General features: G+C 33.8%; 1 protein-coding gene across 2 annotated transcripts in view; it reads right to left on the reverse strand.

The window, feature by feature from the left end:
- The window catches only part of LOC126918834 (synaptotagmin-5-like), a 99648-nt gene that overhangs the window by 68660 nt on the left and 8611 nt on the right, over positions 1 to 22377 (reverse strand). For both annotated transcript variants that reach the window (XM_050727257.1, XM_050727255.1), the window contains exon 2: positions 3677 to 4034. In XM_050727257.1, the coding sequence (XP_050583214.1) occupies positions 3677 to 3943 (267 nt within the window). In that variant the 5' untranslated portion in view covers positions 3944 to 4034. The remainder of the gene's footprint in view (positions 1 to 3676; positions 4035 to 22377) is intronic.

Here is a 22377-nt window from a genome sequence, read left to right on the forward strand (position 1 = left end):
TTCGTTCAGATTCGATGAGAAAATAATCCTTATGCGATAAGAAGCAATTAAAAGGTGTTAGTTATTACTGAAATTCGTGTATAATTGTTTATTTCTTATTATTATATGAATTTTGTGTTATTATTATTATTATTATGAATTATAATGACTTAGTTTAGTTTGTTTGAATATAGAATTATTAACAGAATTTTAAGCCGCGGAAAGTTTTAGGTAGCAGAAGAAAATTTAATTTCAATCTTCGGTTAAATTTATTCATTTCAAATATATGAGAAATGTATGGTATTTTTAATATTTAACAACAAGTAGAATGATAGATGGAGAATTTACGTATTTTGAGTTAAATTGTGTAAAGAAATTCTGTTGTAATATACACCACTTCGTGATAAAATTTATCCAGAGTCGAAAAATAAATATCGATCATCGATAAAGGGAGAAGCGAAGATGAGTAATATGTGTTTCTTGTTCATCGTTGGTACTTTAGAACATAGAATACAAAACACAGGCTAGATAATCAATGGTAAATATAAAGTTCCATAAGATGGTAAGTCCATACTTTCAACCTCGTCTGTACCTTCAATCCTCAAGACAGTCCTCTCTCTCTCTCTCTCTCTCTCTCTCTCTCTCTCTCTCTCTCTCTCTCTCTCAGTGGTTGATTTTATAACCAATAAGTGATAAGAAGGATATCGACGTTATCACTAGAGAAACAACATAAAATACTGGCTATCTGTTTTACCTACATCGAAACGACAAGTTCTCTCTAAGAACTTATCGATTACTTAAAATTTTTACCGACCCTGCTTTGTCGGTATTTTCCCAAACAGTTTTATAAGCCTGTACTTTATCCACAGAATAAATAAAGAGGAATAAAATAAAATGAAATGAAAATTAAATTTAAAAAATGAAACGAAAATTAAAATAGAATTAAAAGATACAAATCAAATTAAAATAATTAAACATTGATTGCTTATCAAGAATTCTATAAACATTGAAAAACTAAAAATTATCGGAATGCCTAGAATCAAAGGTGATATATAATTCTACTAGAAATTTTGTATTTATCGATACTGTACGAATAAACCCTAAATACGTATTACAATTAAAGTATTCACGATGCTCTTTTCAATTAAATTTCTGTATGTACACATACTGATTAAAATAAATATGCTCTAGCAGCGAGATTTTCCGCTGACACATACATGGATTTCTCTGTAACGAAACTACATGCTAACAAGCTGACACGTACACAACAGCCACGTGGCTGTTACTAACGAGTCTAAAAATTATTTTTGACGAGTGACCTCCGTACGCGCTGCCTCGGAAAAACGTTCTTTACGAGTTTTATAAATGAATTGACATACACACGTTTATTTTATTACACGATCGTTTTCCTTTTTCGTCATTATTTTATAGAGACATAATATAATTACAGTTTAGTAAAATATTTTTCTATTTTATAAGCATACTTTTCCATAATAGATCAAAATATTGGTACCTTTATATCATATAATACCTTTACATTATATAATATCGATGATACTAAATTAAATGTTTGTTTATATTAAAAACAAAGACATTTTTATCAATTTATAACTAACAACAATAAATGGTTAAAAAATTATTTTACAAATAAATTGTACGAATACGAGAAATCATCCGGCATCAATCAAACACAGCGATTTTTAAAGAGCAATTGTTAGAGTTATCCTGGATACCTTTGATCTTAGAACTGAACGCGCACGGTTGACATTGAAACAATTATACCTTCGCATCGTGCCAACAATCAATTTTCCTTAAATTAGTAGCCGACTGTTAAGTAATTAGCAGAGCATGTAGTTCAATCGATAACAGTTACTAATAGGATTTCGAACAGTTATCGTACGCGTTATGCAACGAATCATTATTATCAAATTCGTATAATTTAATAATTTCTCATCGAGTCGTGAATTATTCGACTATATATATAAATGTTTAAATAAAAGTAGGAAATAACACAATCGTAAAATTTAATGTATAAAGAATTGGTAGAATTTGCAAATTAAACGTTTTTCCATTTTTCTGTAGAAGCCGGAAAAACCTAATTAGAATGTTATGGATACAAGTTAATTTTTCATACATCCGATATGTTAGTCGATCGATGTGTTAGCGTTTGAGAATATGGCAAACTATAATGCACATGTAATGATGTGTATGTGTTCCGGACAAAGATTATACGGGTGTATTACTGCACTGAAAGTAACGGTTCATGCTATTAAGCTAATATAAACAGTTGGGTAATTACGCAACGGTTCAGAACGACTCCAAGTATGTTGACGTTGGTCAAATAATACCGAGACCATTAATTAATGGTTAATTTTTTTTGCACGTCGAGTGATCTAACTGCAAATGAATTAAGAACAGTGTCATTAAAGATCTATTACTCATCGATCGGTCGACAAGTTGACGAAACTTTCAGTCGTCTTTCTATATCTAATTAGGTCAGCGCGATTTATATTTTAAATTTAAAGAAGAAATTAAAAAGAATATAAAATTGAATATGGAAAAATACCAATTTAATGCTATCATTTGGAACTAATTGATTTTTATAATGTTTATTAATGGTACCTTATGATTATTGATTACTGCAGATTGGGCGGAGAAGAGAAAACTATTTTACAAAGTATTTCCGTCTAATTAGCCATAAAATTTGTCTACCTAAAGTAGTAAGTAGAAACTGAAATTAAAATGAATTGTACCATTGTACGAAACGCCGTGTCTGACTAATCACAAGCTTATCTACTTAGAGTAGAATTGTATTAACGAAGCTTCGCGTCAGACTATTTAAGACTTAACGCAAGTAGTGGAAAATAAGATTAAGAAGAATTGTACTAATGAAGCTCTGTGTCTGGCTGGTCACGAGATTTATCAACTTGAAAGTTTACGTGGTACTTTAAAAGTTTCTTTTACAAAATTACGAGAATTATATAAAAATATAATTGACAAATATTCTTGTAAATTTATCATGCAATAATATAAAGAAGTAAAATTTCTTATTTCTTATTAAAAATAAAAAAAAAAGAGAGAGAGATACTTTTCGATCCTTTTATTAAGCCAAGTTTTGTCTTGAGGGCATGAAATTTCGCATTACTTGAAGTAATATTTCAAATTACGCGATACAGCATCTACATAGTTATAAAACTATCCCACGCAATTTTATGCCATAGATATAAGTTAGGGGAAACTTGTGCGTGGTATTTAACGTGCTAGATCGCATCAAACTTATATATAGAGTATAGCCAACCTATAATACCTCGTGTATCGATGATATTCTCGACATGTGATCAGAATAAATCTTAATCAAGCGGAATAGACGGTTATAAAAATTAGCTGCTTCAATTAACTAGTCACTAATAATTTCGCAGATATTAGACAAAATTCTAAATTTTACAAGAGCGAACTACTACAAAAATTTAATATTGTAACAACTATGATTCAACATATTTTTTTTTAATTTATCGCGTTAATCTACGAACGAATATCCCGCGATAAAAATATTTATAAAATCAAACATACGATTTATAAAATTTATGAAATAAAAGAGCTAGAGAAAAATGTCTATTTTCCTATATAACAAGGCAACTTCGTAATTTTTATTCGAGGCACGTATAGCGATTCATATAGAGAAGCATATCTTACATACCGTAGTCTGCACCGCATGATAATTCTTCTGCTGTTTTCGCCAACAATTGAGCACGTGTGACGCGGAGACGTCGTGACAATGCTCCGAACAGCCTTCTTGTCGTGTTTCCGATTTCTTCGTGCCCGGTGGATCTGGCCAACGATCCAGACTGCTCCAGTATTTTCCCTTTCGTCTCACCGCGTAATATCGATACACCACTATCGTCATTGCGACGAACAAGGCCAAGCCAGTTCCAGCGGCCGCACCGAAGATCGCCGAGGAAACCATATCTCCTCCCTCTTTTCTTATCGCACTTTTCGCTCGATTTTTCCTCCTTTCTGAACTGTTGCCGCCAGTTAGATTCTCTTCAGCCTGAGATCTGAAAAAGGTTGGTCCCATTAGAACGAAGAAGGAAGCTTCCAACACTAGTTTGATTGGATCGTACTCGTTGTCACGTTATACTTTCCCTACTTTTCCTTCTGGAAATTCGTTGGCATTCGTTATTGCTACCGAAACATAGTACATTTTTAAGAGATTTTTCTGTAAAGTTACGTGACACGTGCGGCGTGTTCCTGCCTCTTGCAATCTTAAAGATGAAAGTTTATTTGTTCGAGAATGATTTGGGATCATTTGAATAGATACTAAGTTTCACATTTATACGGTTTGAATAGTACGGTATGATATATCGTAACGAAATTTGGAATACAGGTAATACGCTGATATAGGTAAGCATAGCATTAGCGAATAAAAAGTTATTTTATGTCTAAATACAAATTGGAAATCTACAATAAAATTCTTTCACTTAAAGTCCGAACGAATTCACAGGTATTTTGCCAAGAATTAATCTTCACATTCAATTTTCACGGAAACGAGGGATCAATTAAAAAATTATGCTCTACATTTTTAACTGATTTTGCACCACGCGTTCTTCGCGTCACATTGTGTATTTAGCAAGAGTATCCGAAGCTTCGGATAATAAAAGAATAAAGAGAGTGGAACACGGTTACCCACTTAAAATTATCATTAAGCCGCTATGAATTAAATCACTGTAAAATATTCCCAGCTACTTTACCGCTCTCCACGCGTATTCAGGTATATATTTCTTTTTAAACTTTTCAACCTCATGCATATTTATTCCATGTTGCTCCTGGAATCGTCCGAATGATCGGCGTTCATTTTACTAACTTGCTTCGGGGAAGAATGAACATAGAATGGGAATTACCGAAGCGTGCCGAGGCTCCAAAGGTCAAAGTTTATTGGTCAACATCAACTACGCGAGGAAAAAAAGAAAGAAGCAAGAACGATGAAAACAGTTTAATACGCGTGCCAACATATTATACATTTCGTCGTAATCGTTGCGTTACGATGATGCCACCGAGGAAAACTATAACATATGGGGTGTGTCTAAGGACACGAGATTCTCGGATTCGTCGAGGAAAGCCTTCGTTCGGAAGGTGAGGGAAATTGGCGTTGCTGCTAATTGGTCAATCTTCATATCGGTGGTTAGAAAAAGATGCTAATAGCCCTTGAGGGAAAGTTGCTAGCGGGAAGCGTCGTTCGTGGAAGGATAGATTTCTCTTATCTTCCCGTAGTTGGGACAAAGACTATTTGTCTGTTTGAAGGACTTTATATAATTGAAACTTAAGATTTATAACGGGTCCTCAGGTTAGCTAAACATATACTGTGGAGGTGCGTTGACATCTGGCGATCATCTTACCCGAAGAATAGGGTCTGCGTGTGGCGAGCCACGGGACAGAAACCGTTGGAATGTTTACTGTCGCGTGCCGCTACAACTATTTCTTTTAAGGAGAGCTATAGAATACTCTGAGGTGTACGTGATAGGTGTATATATATTGGACTAGCGTGATAGTTGTAGTAGTTGGGCCTCGTCCGGAGTGATTGTCGCTAGGGGCTGTAGATGTCGCTGCCGGGGTACTGCTGATTTTTCCTCCGTTTTTTTTGGTGCGTGGAAGTAAAATCGGACTCCGGTCGCCGGGATTCGAACCCGGGTTCCGAACGTCCGCAACCTAAGACGTTAACCACTTTTTTTTTTAATCTTTGTTTATTAATTCCAGGTTTTTTACATATTTTTTTTTACATGATATTTTAAATCTTTGTTCATTAATTCCAGGTTTTTTACATATTCAAGACGTTAACCACTGCGCTGCCGTCGTCCGACACTAGTTAGTGTCGAGTGGTGGTATTTGGCTTGTCGAGTGCCGCCACAACTTCATGCCTTTGTTAGACAAAACGTTCATCCCTTGACCGCGGCTACGTTCGGCGACTGATTGTCGCCTCGAGCCCGAGCTCACTATCATAAATCTCAAATAAATACAGTCAGATCGAATGACAACAATTTCTTAATACCACTATAGTGAGATCTACATTACAGTATTAAGGGATCTTCCCAAAGTTCCAAAGGGAAGGTTCCGGTGTTCTTTCATCTCCGACATATATATGTGTGTATGACATATACATTTGCATATACATGTATATATATACGTAGATATATAGCGTACAAATATACATATACAGACACATGTACATATTTGTATGTTTGTGTGGTGCACTTAATCTTAATTGTAGATATCTGTACAAAATTTAAAAAAATTTTCTTCATTAAAGAATATATATATATCTTTGACTAGCCGTTCATTTCACGATCATTGTATGAATTTAATTATAAATGGTTAAAAGTTATGGACTAGCTTGGAAATTGGTGTGTTCTCGTTATCGCTCGAACTTCAGGGATCTGAGTTTCTATCTCGTGCCATCCATTTTAGTCATTGAATCGTGACGCTCATCGTGCAATTTCCCAGTCGAGTAGAACCAACAGCTTCGTCCAGCACGCACATGCACAATCCGACAACGCGGGGCTTTTGGCTAGCTCGTTGAACTTTCAAGTTGACATCTTGCTCCTGCGTCACGGTGCGTAAACCGTGGATTAATCTATTCAGTTGCTATGGCGATGGCTTATCTTACTGTGACGCCTAGCCTGAATCAACGTATGATAATAAAAAGGAAAATGGTGCATCTCGTGAATAAGAAGATCGTGGAATCTAGGAAGATATAGAAGGAAAGAATAAAATAGACTGGAATAGAGGAAAAATTGAAAAGCTGATCGAAGAACATAGAAGACACTCGAGCAGGAAATGTAAAATGTTTTATCTAGATTCGAACGAAACAAAAAAAAAAAAAAAAAAAAAAAAGATTCCAATTTTAGAAGAACTTTTTTAACGATAGAAACAAACAACCGAGCGTTATTTAAAAGTGGATAATAATTCATTAAGTCAGCTGTACGGGCTGTTCACGTGTGTTACGGTTTACTAATCATCTCTCTAATCAAGTGTTCAAGGAAACTTTAATTTGTGGCGACATCGACCACGGAACGTTTCCAACGGCTTCGCGGTACAAAGAGCTATGCTGTTAAAGCGCAATACCGACATGCCCAATGTACCATCGATATCTCTACGTTTCTTTCGCCGAATTCTCGGAAGAACGCATACGCGGCGACCGCCGCGATACATCTAATAAACGCGTGTGTAGTAGGGATATCGAAGGGCAACAAAGGAAAGAATCCGTGATTTCGAACAGAAGAATCAGTCAGTCTGTCTCAAGCTGCGAAGTACGAAAGGTCTCGTTATAAGCAACCACTAACAAAACCTTAATTGTTATATTTTCGTCTTAATTGTTAATCGTTTGATCTTTGACTGAAATTGTTGCTTCTTTACTTATTATTAAACTTTTTGTTAACAAATCAAGTGTCGTTTCTCGTATACACTCACTCCAATCACCTTTATTCTCATAATAGAAATAGGGGATCAATCAGTTTGCGGCGTCGATTGTTCAATCGTAACGAGAATTTACGACTCTCGTTGACGCGTTATCTCGCGATCGCGTCTCTCCGCGAACGGTTGAAACAACGTGCACGAACCGATCGACTAACATGCATATGCAATAGCGTCGATCGTACGATCCATAGAGTCCTCTCATCGATTAATCCTTTGATTGGCCACGTTTTCACATTTACATCGAGGCGGTGATTACATAGTCGCTTCTTCGCTATCGCGAAGCATATTAAAATGCTAACATGATCAATGAATAGTACGCAATCATCCTACCTTTCCTCTTGTCACGTAAAGCTGTTGATTGATTGATTAAAACACGTTTCGATTTTCCAAAATATTGTTCTCCAAAAGTGAAATATTTTACGCGGTAAGATAACTTCAGTATTTGCGATACATATGTACGTACAATACACGGATATGTCGCAAATTGTTAACAAATGAGAAGCTGGTGAAATCGATAGGATGTGGGGCAACACAAATACAGGCTGACCTATTTTCAGTTGTTAATATGCATATTTTCGAATGTGCTCAACTCTCTATTTTTAAGGCCAAGCAAGGGAAATTATTGCATAGGGGCTGCAAGGGAAGTTCAATGTCATTCATGATACGCCAAATTAAACTATATCTATGGATATGCGACTCCTATCATTGTGTTATGTAAATAAGTGGAAATTGAGTTTGGATGCTATCGAATAACTTTAATCTTTCCATGTTAAAATGTTCCCAGAAAATATAGATAGGAGAAAGCTATTGTCTTTTAAAAATATAGTTAAAATACAGTAAAAATGGACAGTAGAAAATCATTCATCGGAATTAGACTAATTCTTGCTGATGAAAATGTTTGTCTGAACATAATTATAAATCCTATTATTTGAAGGAGAAAATATAGATGGTGAGAATAATCAGTTTGAACATAGATTCCTGCCATATGTATATGGCCTTCGGTTATATAAATGCAGTTCCACCGTATAGTACCGACATAGCCATATGGCTTAATCTTTTCAAAGATAGAATTACACTAAGAACGATCAATTTTGCCAGAATATGTGAATTTTAATCTATCTTCTCTGCGTTCTCCTCTTCTTTTGATAGAGTATGTGAATCTTAATCCACCTCCTCTGCGTTCTCATAAACGTGATTAATATTCGCTGTGCAACAGCGGCGATTAATCGAAGCTCGATATTCCTGACAGTTTTAAGACAGTTTTAAGACAGTTTTAACAAATTCATGAGATTCGTTTGAATTTAGACACGCGTACTATGCAGACGATGTCTATCGGATTATAATCTTGTTAGAATTGCAAGAAATAAAGAAAAGTATACACGCGATCGCGGAAGACTTTCTTCAGGGGAGAAATTGGAGAAACGTGATCGAAAGGGACCGACGAAATTGAGCATCAACGAGATTCTCGACTTAATGAAAAAGAATGGTCGAGGTTCTTGTCGAATTTGATGGCAAGATATCTGCAAGAACATTTATTACGATACATATTACAAACAAGAATTGCAACGCGGAAAAATGATGGAGATGAAGAAAGAATCAGGAGACGTAAACGTTCAAGATAATCATCGAAGAAACATAATCTTTTTCTTGTAAGATTTATAAAATACCCAACTGTTTTGCTTCGTGTTAATTTCTTTCCGTCTATCGTTCTTCTTTAAATGTCGGAATGAGCTCTTTTTATTGAAATAATCCTTAATAGGGTTGTCTGTTAAAAAATCGATCAATTGCATTTTATATTAATTTTATAATGGTTTGTATAATTTGTATTTTATAATAATTAAAAAATGTATTTAAATAATCATGTAAGCACTTATTACATTAGATTTTAAATGATTGAGTGGCATAATTAATTGCCCACATCAAATATATCTGAAATGTTAAATTTCATTTGAATTTCATTTGAAATTGAATAAATATACTTTGAAGAGCGAAATAAAAATTTTCCATCAGTCGTTTCTTTGTTCGATGTCAACGTAATATTCAAACAACGCAAGGTGGCTCGTGATAATTAAAAATGCAATAAGACAACGGTGAAAATAAATGCACCGAGTGGGGATGAAAAGTGAGAAGGTTATTGTTCAGGGATAATATGGCGATATTCTTAACTTCTTTTGTCTTTGGCTATTCACAAATAGGCGAACATTTCATTTTTCTGTGGGAAAAGAATTTTATTTCTCAAATGCATCACCCATATTCGTTAGATTTTTTTCTTTTACGAATATATACGAACGTGGGTGTAATTCTGTTGTACAAAGAAAATAATTCCACGTGTCTGCATATTGCAAGCCTTTCATTTAAAAGCATCTATATATTTATTAGATTCTCTTTGAAGAAATCGCATGTGAATAAATCACGAAAAGATATTTCACAAAATAAACGCACGATTATTATCCTTAAACTGAATCATTGATAGAATGTTAGAAAATCTTGAACCTAGAAATTTTTTACGATATACATTTGATATTGATTAACATACTAATTAAAAAACCAGCGAGTTTGGTATAAAATTTTATAGTAATCTATGTGTAGCGCATATGTAAAATTTTAATGATATAGCAATAAACTTTGAATGAAAATTATTTGTTGGTAATGAGAGCGTTGAGTAAAGTTCATTTTTGTTTGGTTTAATTCATTAATACGAGCAATTAATCTATTTCTATTTTTTGTTTATTCTAGTTATTTAGTTTATTATTGTGTAACTCCATATGAGCGCAAACAAAAGAACTAAATATCACAATTATTCTCTAAAATGTAATTCCGTGAATAAAATCACCTACACGTGTTCAGTAGTGTACAATAACGTGTGATTTCGCTCCATCAGGGTAAAACAGACGAGATTTGTTCATCGTCACAAAAAACGTTCATCCTTGTTGGAAATTGAACCGTCACGGAAATAACGATTTGCACGGTCGATTGCACCGCAATCGAATTCATTCAGGTCAACGTGAAAGTAACAACAGACACGATACACAAATCTATTTAGAAAGAGAAGTTGCTCCAACTACGAATTAACGGCTTACAAGTTAAACGAGAAAAAGACTAAAGGCGTTAATTGTTTGAAACATTAATTTATCAATGGCCAACGATGTCAGGCGATGAATCGTTTCTGTCATCGACGTTGCTAACACGTCTTCTCCGAGGTTTCGACGTCAATGTCAATTTTATCGCGAGGGTAATCAAAGCCAATTTAGCATGGTATTTACGCAGTTCGATCATAAAGCTGCTTTTATAGCGAGAGGGATAACCGAACTTGCGTTTCGCGGACGAGAGTGGCCAATTCAAAGTTTCAGATTTCCTAACATATATAAATAAACATATGTGTTCTTCCTACATGAAATGGATGAAGCCAATAAATCGATCGCGTCCGATACGAATAAATTGAAAATTAAAAGTGTAGGAAACGTGACACGCACCAGTTAGAATAAAATGTGTTCGGGGAAAATATGCGGCAAGTTGAAATTCACATCGTTACAAAGTTATGGAAACAATCACGAAATTGTTTCGATGAAAGGCTTCCCAAACTTCCCAAACGGTATTTTGGATCGTGGAAATATGCACGGGGAAAGACTGTCGATACGAGTTAAAACTTCCGTCGATTTTTTCGATTCGTTCAATTAAATTATCGCGCGATTGATGTTTTAAAGCTATTTTTAATTACAATGGTTTAACGATTGTTTGTAAAAATTCGACGTATATAATAACTGGAGAAAAATAAATTATGCAAACGAAGATTCCATTACTTTCTGCGCTAATGATATTGAATTGACTATTGTACTACCAACACGAATCAAGTGCCGTGTTGTCGTAAATTGAAATTCATTGTATCGTTGCCACAAACCGCAGTCACAATTTAGAGTGGATGTTTACTTTGCGGTGGACAATAATCGCCATATTCGGTTCTGTTCACGGCTGTTCGTGTAATATTATGTTTTTTCATAGTTGAAGTAGATACAAATAGAGTAATTATATCTAATTCTATAATAGAGCCAATGACCCTATGGAAATGGACATTTCTATTATTTAAAAATTAAAATAATACAATATTTTAAACATCGCTTCATTTATATCAAGGGGTAAAGAATTTCTCATTTTTTCTTAATCATGAAAATTACTATCCTAAAATTTGGCTTCGTGTTAACTATGCCACGGTAATCGGTATTATGGGATTAATTAGGGGAACTTACCATTTGCTATTTTAGGTTTTCTCTATAATTACCGATTAAAAGTATTTTAACAAGCCAAGTGCTAGGGAAAAGGTATGATTTTCGTGTGACGCAAGTGAGTTACCGAGCGAGAGTAAACGAGCCAACAGAATAAAATTAATGGAAGCTGGGAACAGAGGGACAGCCGTCTTTGATTATTTTGCCTAATCTCGATTCCACCTGACGTTCTACCCCATTCAGATATTTAATCGTCCGCGAAAGAAATGATTACTCTCTCGAGATTTCCGTCCTTGCCTCGCCGAGGTGGTATCTGCAAGCGCGTAAAGTAAGATGTATTGATCCTTCGTTAATTACTGTGGCCGTTCACGCCCGGTCCTTCGATCTCGGATAACCCATTCCGAAGGCTGGATCCCCTCTGTCTTCCCTCGATTCTATTCCACCGATTAAACATCTCGAGAAATTAAAAAATTACACCAAGGAAGAAACTTAGCGGATGATAATTAACATCGGCGTTGCTATATGGTGTGCGCGAATTAACTCAAATTTTGTCTGTACGATGTAAATTTGATATATAACTAATGCTATCAATATTTTTAAAGTGTTTCATTCAATTCCCAAATTAAGTGGAAAAATAGTACCGATGTGGAATTGATTGGGAGGGCAGAATACGGAATCGCCTAGATTATATTAGATCTAAAGTAATTGAACAATTTGCACGGAATTATTTCAAGAAGTAATAACGTTAAGAGATGAAGTGAATTGATGAGAAATTTATTATTCTGAGAAATGTAAAGACGCGATTATAGGGAACGTAAATGTCTATATTGTACATGTATTTAACTTGTGGAAGTGTCGTTATAGAATTGCATGTACGGCGATTTGTGCATAAAAGAAAATTTGAGCAAGAACCATCTCTGAATCAAAACACGTACCTAACGTACGAAACATTGCCCGGATCATGGATTTATAACATCTACTCTGGCAGGAGCATGTTCAGAGTAGTATAATATAACGGATCGTGACACGGATCTTCTACAAACATACGTAACTTTAATTCAGTGGTGTCTGCCATTCTAATGACAATCTTCAAAGAACCTTAAATGAATTCTAAAATGAATTCTTTTGTTGCATTATTAAAATTACTATTAGTTTACTACATATATATAAAATATTTTATTACTAGAACAACTATAAGCCCGGAATAAAATTAAAAACGTACTACATGCAAAATATACTATTTTTCAGAAAAAAGAAAAGATTCAAAAACGACAAGAATTAATTTACATAACTTCTCAATATAACATACACGTACTTGATGTTTCTATCATACTTTATATTCTTATGAAATGATCGACGGGAAAGATAACTTGATTCTTTACATTTGAGGACTTTTTCGGTCGGGCGTAGCAGTTACTCCGGATGATTTAGCTTATACGTGACGCGTGTCTTACAGCTAGCGTAAAATGATTTTATATTCAAATTAACTTACAAAAAAAAGAAAAAATTGTAAATATAGATAAATTATCAGAATATAATTTTTATTAAACTTTGAAAATATGATTTTATAATATTAATTTCTGTATTTCTTTTTGTATGATAATTTATAAAGCATTCACCAAGATGCATTCTTGAATATAATTGACCTCATTTTTCAACAGTTTAAAATCAAGTTCATCTTCATTTGAGCTAATTCCACTTCCGAAAACCATTTTTTCTAAACTACCATTGGTTTCTAAACTATAATACTTTTGCCATGATCGTCGATTCCGAACTAACGTTGGAGACGTTGTCAGAACCATAATCTCGCAGTGATATGGGATTAAATATTTTATCTCCATTTTAAAGTCTAACTACTTTACGCTTCCTAACAAAGAACACAAAGAGCTAAGGAACAAATTTACAAACCAATATTGCACTTTCATCACTGGAGTTGAATCACGGAACGCCGTGGTGACTGAATAACTACAGTTACAAAAATATTCAAAATATTAATATTCCGCCGGAGAATTTAATTTCGATATCGAAGTCGATATACATCGTTCAATTTTGCACCGGAGAAACTACTTATTAAGAGGGATCGACTCATTACGTATTCGCAACGTGACTGAAAATCAAGATGGAGGATGAGAAAGGTACTCTCGAGCACGGGATTCTCTGTCAGAAGATACTAAGATTAGAGGATTTCTCGACAGTTGTCCGAGCATTAGCGTTATTTAAAGAAACTCACGAACTAATGAAACTCAAAGACGGAAGACGACCAACGTATGGAAGACGACCAAAATATGATCAATTTTCTATACAACTGAAATGTTACATGGGAATTATTATAGATACAAAAATAGAGTTTGTTATTCGTTTGTATTTTGTTAGACGTATATTCGACTTCATTTTGTTATTTTATTTTAATTTCTTTTGTATTCTAGTGACCAGCTTTCGCCTACTTTGACGAGAAGTATCGACAAGAAGTTTCTCGAGAGATTTAAATAGAGATTTCATAGATCTCGTTATTTCCTTTGCCTTTACCTTTCCTTTCTACCACTTGAAAGTAAAATTATTTATAACTCGAAAACACACAGCTTCTCCACCGTCTTCCGTATATAATATCTTCAAAAGTTAAAGTTACGTCTGAATCATTCTAACGCATGTCATGTAAGGAACTTGCTTTTTAAACAAATAAATCGAATTCTTCCTACTTGAGACTTTTAAAATTCCCCAGATGAATTTTGAGCTTTAAATTCAAATTTCTTCGTTCCAAAACGCCAAGCCCCTAAGTTAGTGAATTTTAAGGTTTTTGCTAATTAGGTGGGAAAAAACCAAACTGAAATTTGTTTGCATTTCCTGTTCAAAGTTACAGCAATTAATTAAAGAGTAATTAAACAGTAGTAGTTGATGCATCGAAATATCAGTATGCATTAAAAAAAGACCATTACAGTATGCAAAGGCATTTAAAAAAGGATGTATCAATATCATTTACTCTACTTTATATTCTGTCAAAAAATGCAAAATATTTCTTGATGCTCTTACATACGATATTCCTTGCAGTTTTATCATAAAACTTCCTTTAACCTTTTTTCCCCTCTTTCTTTTCTTGTTTCAAAGAGCAGATTATTTGAGATGAGAAACAGAGGCACGATTTGTTCGTTTCAATGGCAAAATTCGTTAGAATGTAAGGGTGGCTAGGTTCTGAAGAATTCTAGAAAGAACAATATCATTTCCATCGGTAATTCGGCGATCGATAGCGGGTCTGATCGTTTCGATAGCGTGTCTTGAAAGGGAATGATGAGAAAAATCAGAGCTATGGGTACAAGGGTAGAAAGTTCTCGATTTATCAAAAGTTACGGACTTCTAAAGATATGAAACTCGTGTGTACACGATGAAGTAAATCCTATTTCTTTCCGGATATCCCAGCCATCACTTTATCTCGTAACTCAATCTCGAAACGAAGAAATTCTGCTGACATGTGTGTGTACAAGTTTCTGATGCAAAGTGAGATTAATTATTATGTAATAATTAAATTTAATATTCATTTTAAATCCAATTTTCGTATCCCACTTTCGTCCCTCTTTCGATAGATAACAAAATTTTAGCATAGATATGAAACAATAAATCGTGTGTTATATATTAATAAAGATTATTTCATATTTTTCTTCAAACTTAAGAAATCGTTTAATGACAAAAGACGAAACGATCTTCCAAGCAACGACTAGCTTTACGACATGAAAATATGAAATATAAACGAAATTAATCATTTCGATTGCGTTAGAGTTTAAATTATCAATTTTAAATGTGCTAAATATTTCTTCATTCGTCGTCAACATAATTTCTTACGTTATACAAACTTTCTACGCTGAATATTTTTTTAATCCCGCTTTAATCCTGCACCGTGATGAATCCGTAAAGTCGAAAAGTTTCTTACTACGACGAAAAGAGAACGATTCTTTTACAAGTAAGACCATCCATTCCGAAATCCATCCCTCGTGGAATACCTATACACGTATACCAAACTAAGGACGAAACTTTCGAACGACCAAAGAAACAAGTAAATTCCCGGTCTTTCGTCGGTATCGAAGATATCGAAGATTCGACGAAATTAGAATAACTAGAAACGATACGTATTTCTAAATTTTCGATAGATTGAACTTTGTAGAGAAAAAGAATCCATCGAAGCAAATAAAGTAATAGATTTTTGGGTGACTGTGCAATGATGTTCGAGAAAACTCCTTCAACTTTCAAACCCTTTTCATACGTTGTACAATGAAGAATCCGAAGGAAATGGAACGTTTTAAGGACACCTTAAAAACGCAACTCCTGCGTGAACAGGAGGATCTATTGGGAAATGTCGCACGATTGTAGCGTCAACGAGTACGAAGGATAGCGCTAAAATCAAATTAGAATCTTTTTATTATTGTCTTAACTATTGGTATTACGAATAGTGTCTTCGTTTCTTAATTAAAATTTGTTTCGTTTCGAGATTACAATAAACGTATGATTGAATAATAAAAACGGAATTCTTCTTCAAGATTCATCTATCCGTTTGAAGCTTCGTAAATGGAATTCGAAGATTTCATCGGTGATACTCGAACTTTAACCTTTTTCACCCTGTTAAGGATTTCTAGGAAATTGTTTAGAAATCGATAAAATGTTCTCTGATGCTTTCACGGCGCATTACGTTAGCAGACATTAATTTCTTGTTGAGCGCATTAACTTGTTCATGACTATAATTTATACAACATAAAAATGATATAAGGAAATTTTCAAATTAGAATTACAAAGAGTGGAATACTGATATTTGGTGTGTCATGGTGCACACGCTTCATACAGAATGTCTTCGAAATGCCACGGCTCATTCGCGAGATACCAGATCATTCTCTTCCTCGGATTAATGGTGTTCCGAGTTTATCTCTATCATAAGTGTTGAGCCGATAGCTACACTGAGTATGTACCTATCCACTTAGCCGTTTCTCTTGGAACTTCATGAAGGATAAACCTGGGCTAACACGCCTACTGCCCAAGTGCATTAATCGATTTAGCAATATATCAATCACTTCAGGTGTCTCTCGTCGCCGAAATTCCAGGCTATCTGTCCCATCAAAACCGCGACAAACAATGATAAGCGACGACAAACTACGAGACTAATTTGATTTTTCATCTAATCATCACGTGCAATTGATCTTGTCACGCGCATCCTCGAACTTGCGTACTTTAATTTTATTTGTAACGGAGACTATAATTTAATTATCCTTATCAATTTTTATCTTTTTTCAAATTTCCTTTTTATTATTCAAAGATTCTTTGCCAGATATGTTTCACTCGTTCGATATATGCAGAGAAATGTAAAAATCCTTTTCAACCCTTGAAACCAGAACCAGAATCCTTAAACTGAATTGACTCGATGAACAATGTTACACTGTTCATCACGTATCTAATTTTGCAACCTTCGATAGGCAATTTTGTAAACTTTTGTGAATCAAAGATGAATTTGCGAAACGTTTTTTCAGTACAATACGTACAGTAACAGCTATCGAATTGCTGTTGAAACGACAATATACCGCCTCGAATAAAATGACATATCATTTTATTCACATGACATATCATGTATTGTTATTGCATTCTAAACTTTTAAATATGTTTGAACAATGATAAAAGCGAAAAGGACACCTAAGACGCACCATTTGTTGCTTACATTTTTTACTTTATTTCGAAAATTAAAGATGTAGGGAAACATTTAACCCTAGTACGCGATATAGCAGATATTTCTTTTAAGGAAAGCATCAAGAAAAACTAGAAAATCATCTTTTGTTTCTAATATAATTCGCGCTTTTAACGATTCCGTTATGCCGAATTTTTATACTTTGATAAAGTAAGTCATCTGACGAAATACTACGCGATAACGCGGCAAATAATTTTTGTTTGTTGTTCTAGCCAGAGTTGATCGATTTTGTAATTAATTAATTAAGCCGAGCAATCAATCAAATCGGTATTTCTGTGTTGTCGTTTAACAAGGACTTTTCAGGGTGAATATAACGCCGCCTCGTTACACGAAAAAGAGGCAAAAGAATGGAGGACACGTTTCAATTCCGAATAACCGAGTTTGATTCCCAGAAAACGAAGCGTGGCGAGGGGTTGAACGCTGACGACTATAATCGAATAAGAAGAAACATGAACTTCGAAAATTAGAAATTTGTGAGTAAAACACGACGCTAATTGATCTGCAGATGAAATTACAGATTTCAACTGACATTTGACATAGACTTTTTATAGATTTCATCTTTATCTATCTTCTATCTTCTGTTACATCTTTATTATTTTCAAAGATATCAATTTCCTTGTTCTATTATTTTTTAACTTTTCCACATTTCCATTACCATCTCCTCCTTGCTTATTATCCTTTCTCTTCTTCATTTTTACGTTCCTATTCTTCATACTCGTTTTGTCATCAACTCTCTTTCTCCCCTGTATTCTCATTTCTTATCCTTCTTTGGAACTCCTTTTTTTCTCTCCTTTTTATCGTCCTTTTTCTTAGAAACCATTCTCTAAGCAAATGACGCAATAAAAGCGAATACGAGACAGTGATGTCTCAAGACTCGGATGTCCTAATTAGAGCGTTCGCTTTTATTGTATGTATAGCTATTGTATCAAACGTATTACAATATTTTACTCTTAACGAGCGACGCGTTATCAGTGAGGTGTTCGCGAGATATAATTAATGAAATTACGGTATTCGGCAGATAAACTTACGAAACGAACTATCAGCTGTCTACAAACACAAAGACAGGTAATCAAGCATCGATGTGTCTCGGGTACGTTTCAGTTGGATACATCGAAAGTTCGTTCACTGTTATCACTCTGTAATTAACGCGTTGTGTAATCAGTTTCCCGATAGAGAACAAACTGGAAGCGCGCCGAATACGAACAACCCCAAAAAACACTATGATGCGAATAAAAATTTTTCTATTTTACATTCATTGGCTTCTAATTCTGTCTCAAATATGAAATTAAATAAATTAAAAGTGCTCGACAAAGGTATACTAAATTTCACTGAAATTGAAATATTTTTATAATTAAATCCATATATAGTTCAACTATCATAAAAGAGAATTTTCTAGCTATTTAGCTTCAATAAGTTTAAAAAGATGAAATAACAAGACGTTTCTCTCATAGAATATAATGGGATATGGTCGCAGGAAAAACTACGAGCGTAAGAATATGAAACGAAAAAATATATGATGTATAACAGATACTACGTAAAAGTCAAGGGACGAAACCGACAATTTTTTTTCATTTTATTGAAAGCATGTTTCATTGAAAGAAAAACTTCAAGAACCTTTCTTTCCACGAATTATATGTATTCTCATCGGATCTAAGTTTGAATTAATTGCTAATATACGGATTTTCCACTTGCTCTCAAACTATTAACACGAATTTTAATTGCACAGGCAATTACACTACTTTGAAAATTAACTATTTCGTTGGAAACACAGATTTATACATTGATAAGTGTTTAAATATCGAATTACGTTGTTGGTAGCGTTAATAAAATCTGTACGCTGGTTTCCTCGAAACCAATTAAACCTGTAAATACCTCGATCGATAGCCTGCTATCAATTCGCAAGTTATAATACAAACATCTACTATTGGAAGTAAGTATACCGAATATCCAATAAGACGTTAATTAGAATGTATTGATTATTTATCGTACACACTTCAAAGAGAATGTTGGAAATCCTTAAAACAAATTCAATGACTTATCCCAAAAATTTATTTGAAATAGTTAAGAATGAAACAATTTTCCTATCTCTTTTCTCAATTAAAATTAAGAAATTAATCCTCAATGCCATGTTCTCCCTACTTCAATCAAAATCCTGCAATACTTAGTGAATTTAATTAATAACATGCCATAAATTATCTTAAAAAAAAAAATATTAGAAATTTCTGAACCGACTCGAATGACTTGTAACAAAAATCGTTCATAATAGTCGAAGACAAAATCGTTTTCCAGATTTTTCTTCGATATTGAAAATCCTCGAAGCCATGCCTTTCCTAATTCAGTCGAAACCCAATAAACTTCGTTAATTTTAATTAATAGATTGCTATTAATTATATTTAATAAATTATGCCTGCTAACAGCAATAATGGATTTTACAGATAGCATAGATGGACATTAAATCGCAAAATCGCTTGGCCGCTTGAGAATATACAGAAATCAATACAAACAATTGCCATAACAGGATACATCGGACACCATTTTAGCTTATTTCTGTCATCTAATTCATCGAATAAACCTACAAGTGGTTCCGTGGAATAAGATATCGATCAGAGGCGCATCAGTCTATCAGTAGCTGATTAAACCAATCAACCCGTTAAGTTAATTCGGTAACTTCTTGGCATCTGGGAATTTGCAGTCTAAATCCATCACTCTAATCGATATTCGTCGCATCGATACCTGTTAATGTGATTCAAATTTACTATAACCATTTTCATTAATCCATAAGTTACCGTCGTTAACAGTTTAATTACAAGAACCAGGTGAATGAACTTCGATACAATTTGAAATCACCCGCAGCATACGTGAAATTTCTCCTTTTCCTTTGTCTCTCAAGCATAACTTCGATAGTTACAAGGGGCAAAAATGAGACGACGATTCGACGAAATGCGATATTCAACCGAACTGACAACTCGTTTTATGCTCGTGTAACGAACTAATTAATTGTAAATTTTAGATCCCGTTATAGAAAAATATATATAAGTATTTATATGTTACATGGCTGGCTGAGAATCACAGTGATTTAAATCGTTCCATTTTTACGTTTATCTTTTATAAAATAGTATTCTGTACTTATCGTTATAAACGATTCCTTATATTTTATCACATCATGAAAAGGTACTACGGCTTGAGAACAAAGTTATAAATCAATTATGAAATTAAAGCGACGATTCTCTCAAAGAATCGAAATACGTGATTAAATAAAAAAATTTTCTCAAAATTTTAATTTACGCCGCAATGATTTTCAGCTTGTCGTATCTGTAGAAGAAATAAAATGAATTTTTGCTAATAAGAAGGTTTCCTTTGCCTGATATATTTTTACCGATTTGAAAGAAAGGAGTATCACAACAATAGTGGATGGATAACGTGTGGGCGACAGCTTCTACGACTGTGATCATTGAATACCAATGAGGGAGGCTGCGTAAATAGTCCTGCTCCTGTAAACAGCCTCCTCGACTCGATCGAAGTTACGAAAAATTAATGGATGGTCTAGGCAAGGACGAGGATGGAATCGACAATTTCTATTTGCATTGTTTGCGACAAGCATGATAGATTAACTTCTGTAAGGAACAGCTTTTGAGCTAACACGTGGCTTAGAGTTTGCCCTGCAAATGACGTTAAAGTATAACACATAATTAGAGAGACTATAGAAGGATCAGATCTAATTATACGCGAAAATCAACCGTAGGATTTGTAATAAGCTAATAAATTCGAATAGGAATCTAAGGGACACAGATTTTGGGATAATACCGAAGAATATTAAGAATAACGTTTATGTGTGGTCTTTGCATCTTTGATTTGCATATCGATCGTAGAGAATTTGGACGCGGCTGGCGCACACCGATTAACGTTCAAAGTTGCTTCGACTGCACTTTTGAACTCTCGATATAAATCAAGATATCGTAAACTTATGAAAGTGCTGCACGTAATCGGTTTAGAATGTACGAACTACATATCTTCTCCTCGAATTAAAATGTATTGCAGCGTTTTTATGAGAATTTTTTCCAAGTCATGTAGAAAATCTAACAAGTGTAGAAAATCTAACAAAAAATCCATTGCTGTGCATTTACGTTTTTAACAGCTGTATTTTAATATTTGCGTCAAAAAATTGTTTGTATACTCAATTGTCTACTTTCACGAGGTGGAATCTTTTTAATATAGGTATACGCGGAAATGTATGTTAAAAATGCGAAAAAGTATAAAATTCTATGATTCTTTTGACATAAACGTGACGCTTGCACATATTTTTTATCAGACTTTCGATTTTATATTTTTTCCGTTTTAAAATTGGAACGACAAATTTTGCCCAGATATTAATTGGACGAGACAATGGAAGATTTAGTCAGGGTATTACAAAATTATAAAAGCTTTTACAACATTCTGTTTTCGGATAGTTCATCCACTCTGGTCCTTTAATCGAGTTTATCGGTTTTTCTTTTGTGTCGCTTAATCGACTTGATTGTAAAAAGAAACTGCGATAACGAGTTATTAAAATACATTTGTTTGTACAGTGAAATAAGAAAGACGTTCCTGTATGATAGTTTATACCTTTATATCAATCGATAAAATTAGTCAATTAAAAAAAAAAAAAAAAAAAAAAAAAAAAAAAAAAAAAAAAAAAACACGGAAACTTGCGACTTAATTATGAGCGTTGATGTATGTTTAATCGCAATATTCCAACGAGTAAATAAGATCTCTTTGATATGAAGGGTAATTAATGAGTGGATTTATAAACTAAGATATATAACGAATCTTCGAAAATGATAAAACGACTGGATTGAATATTAAGAAAAAAATACTTTTAATCGCAAAACTTCTTAATTTTAATATTTCTTAGAATTCTTTTCATACCTTTGTTGTAATATGAAACGAAGGCTGTAATGAAACTCATAAATAGTTACATCAATTAGCATTAAGAATATCCCATTTTAAATAAAAAGATAT

Source organism: Bombus affinis, chromosome 7, assembly GCF_024516045.1.
Source record: "Bombus affinis isolate iyBomAffi1 chromosome 7, iyBomAffi1.2, whole genome shotgun sequence".
NCBI classification, from domain to species: Eukaryota; Metazoa; Arthropoda; class Insecta; order Hymenoptera; family Apidae; genus Bombus; species Bombus affinis.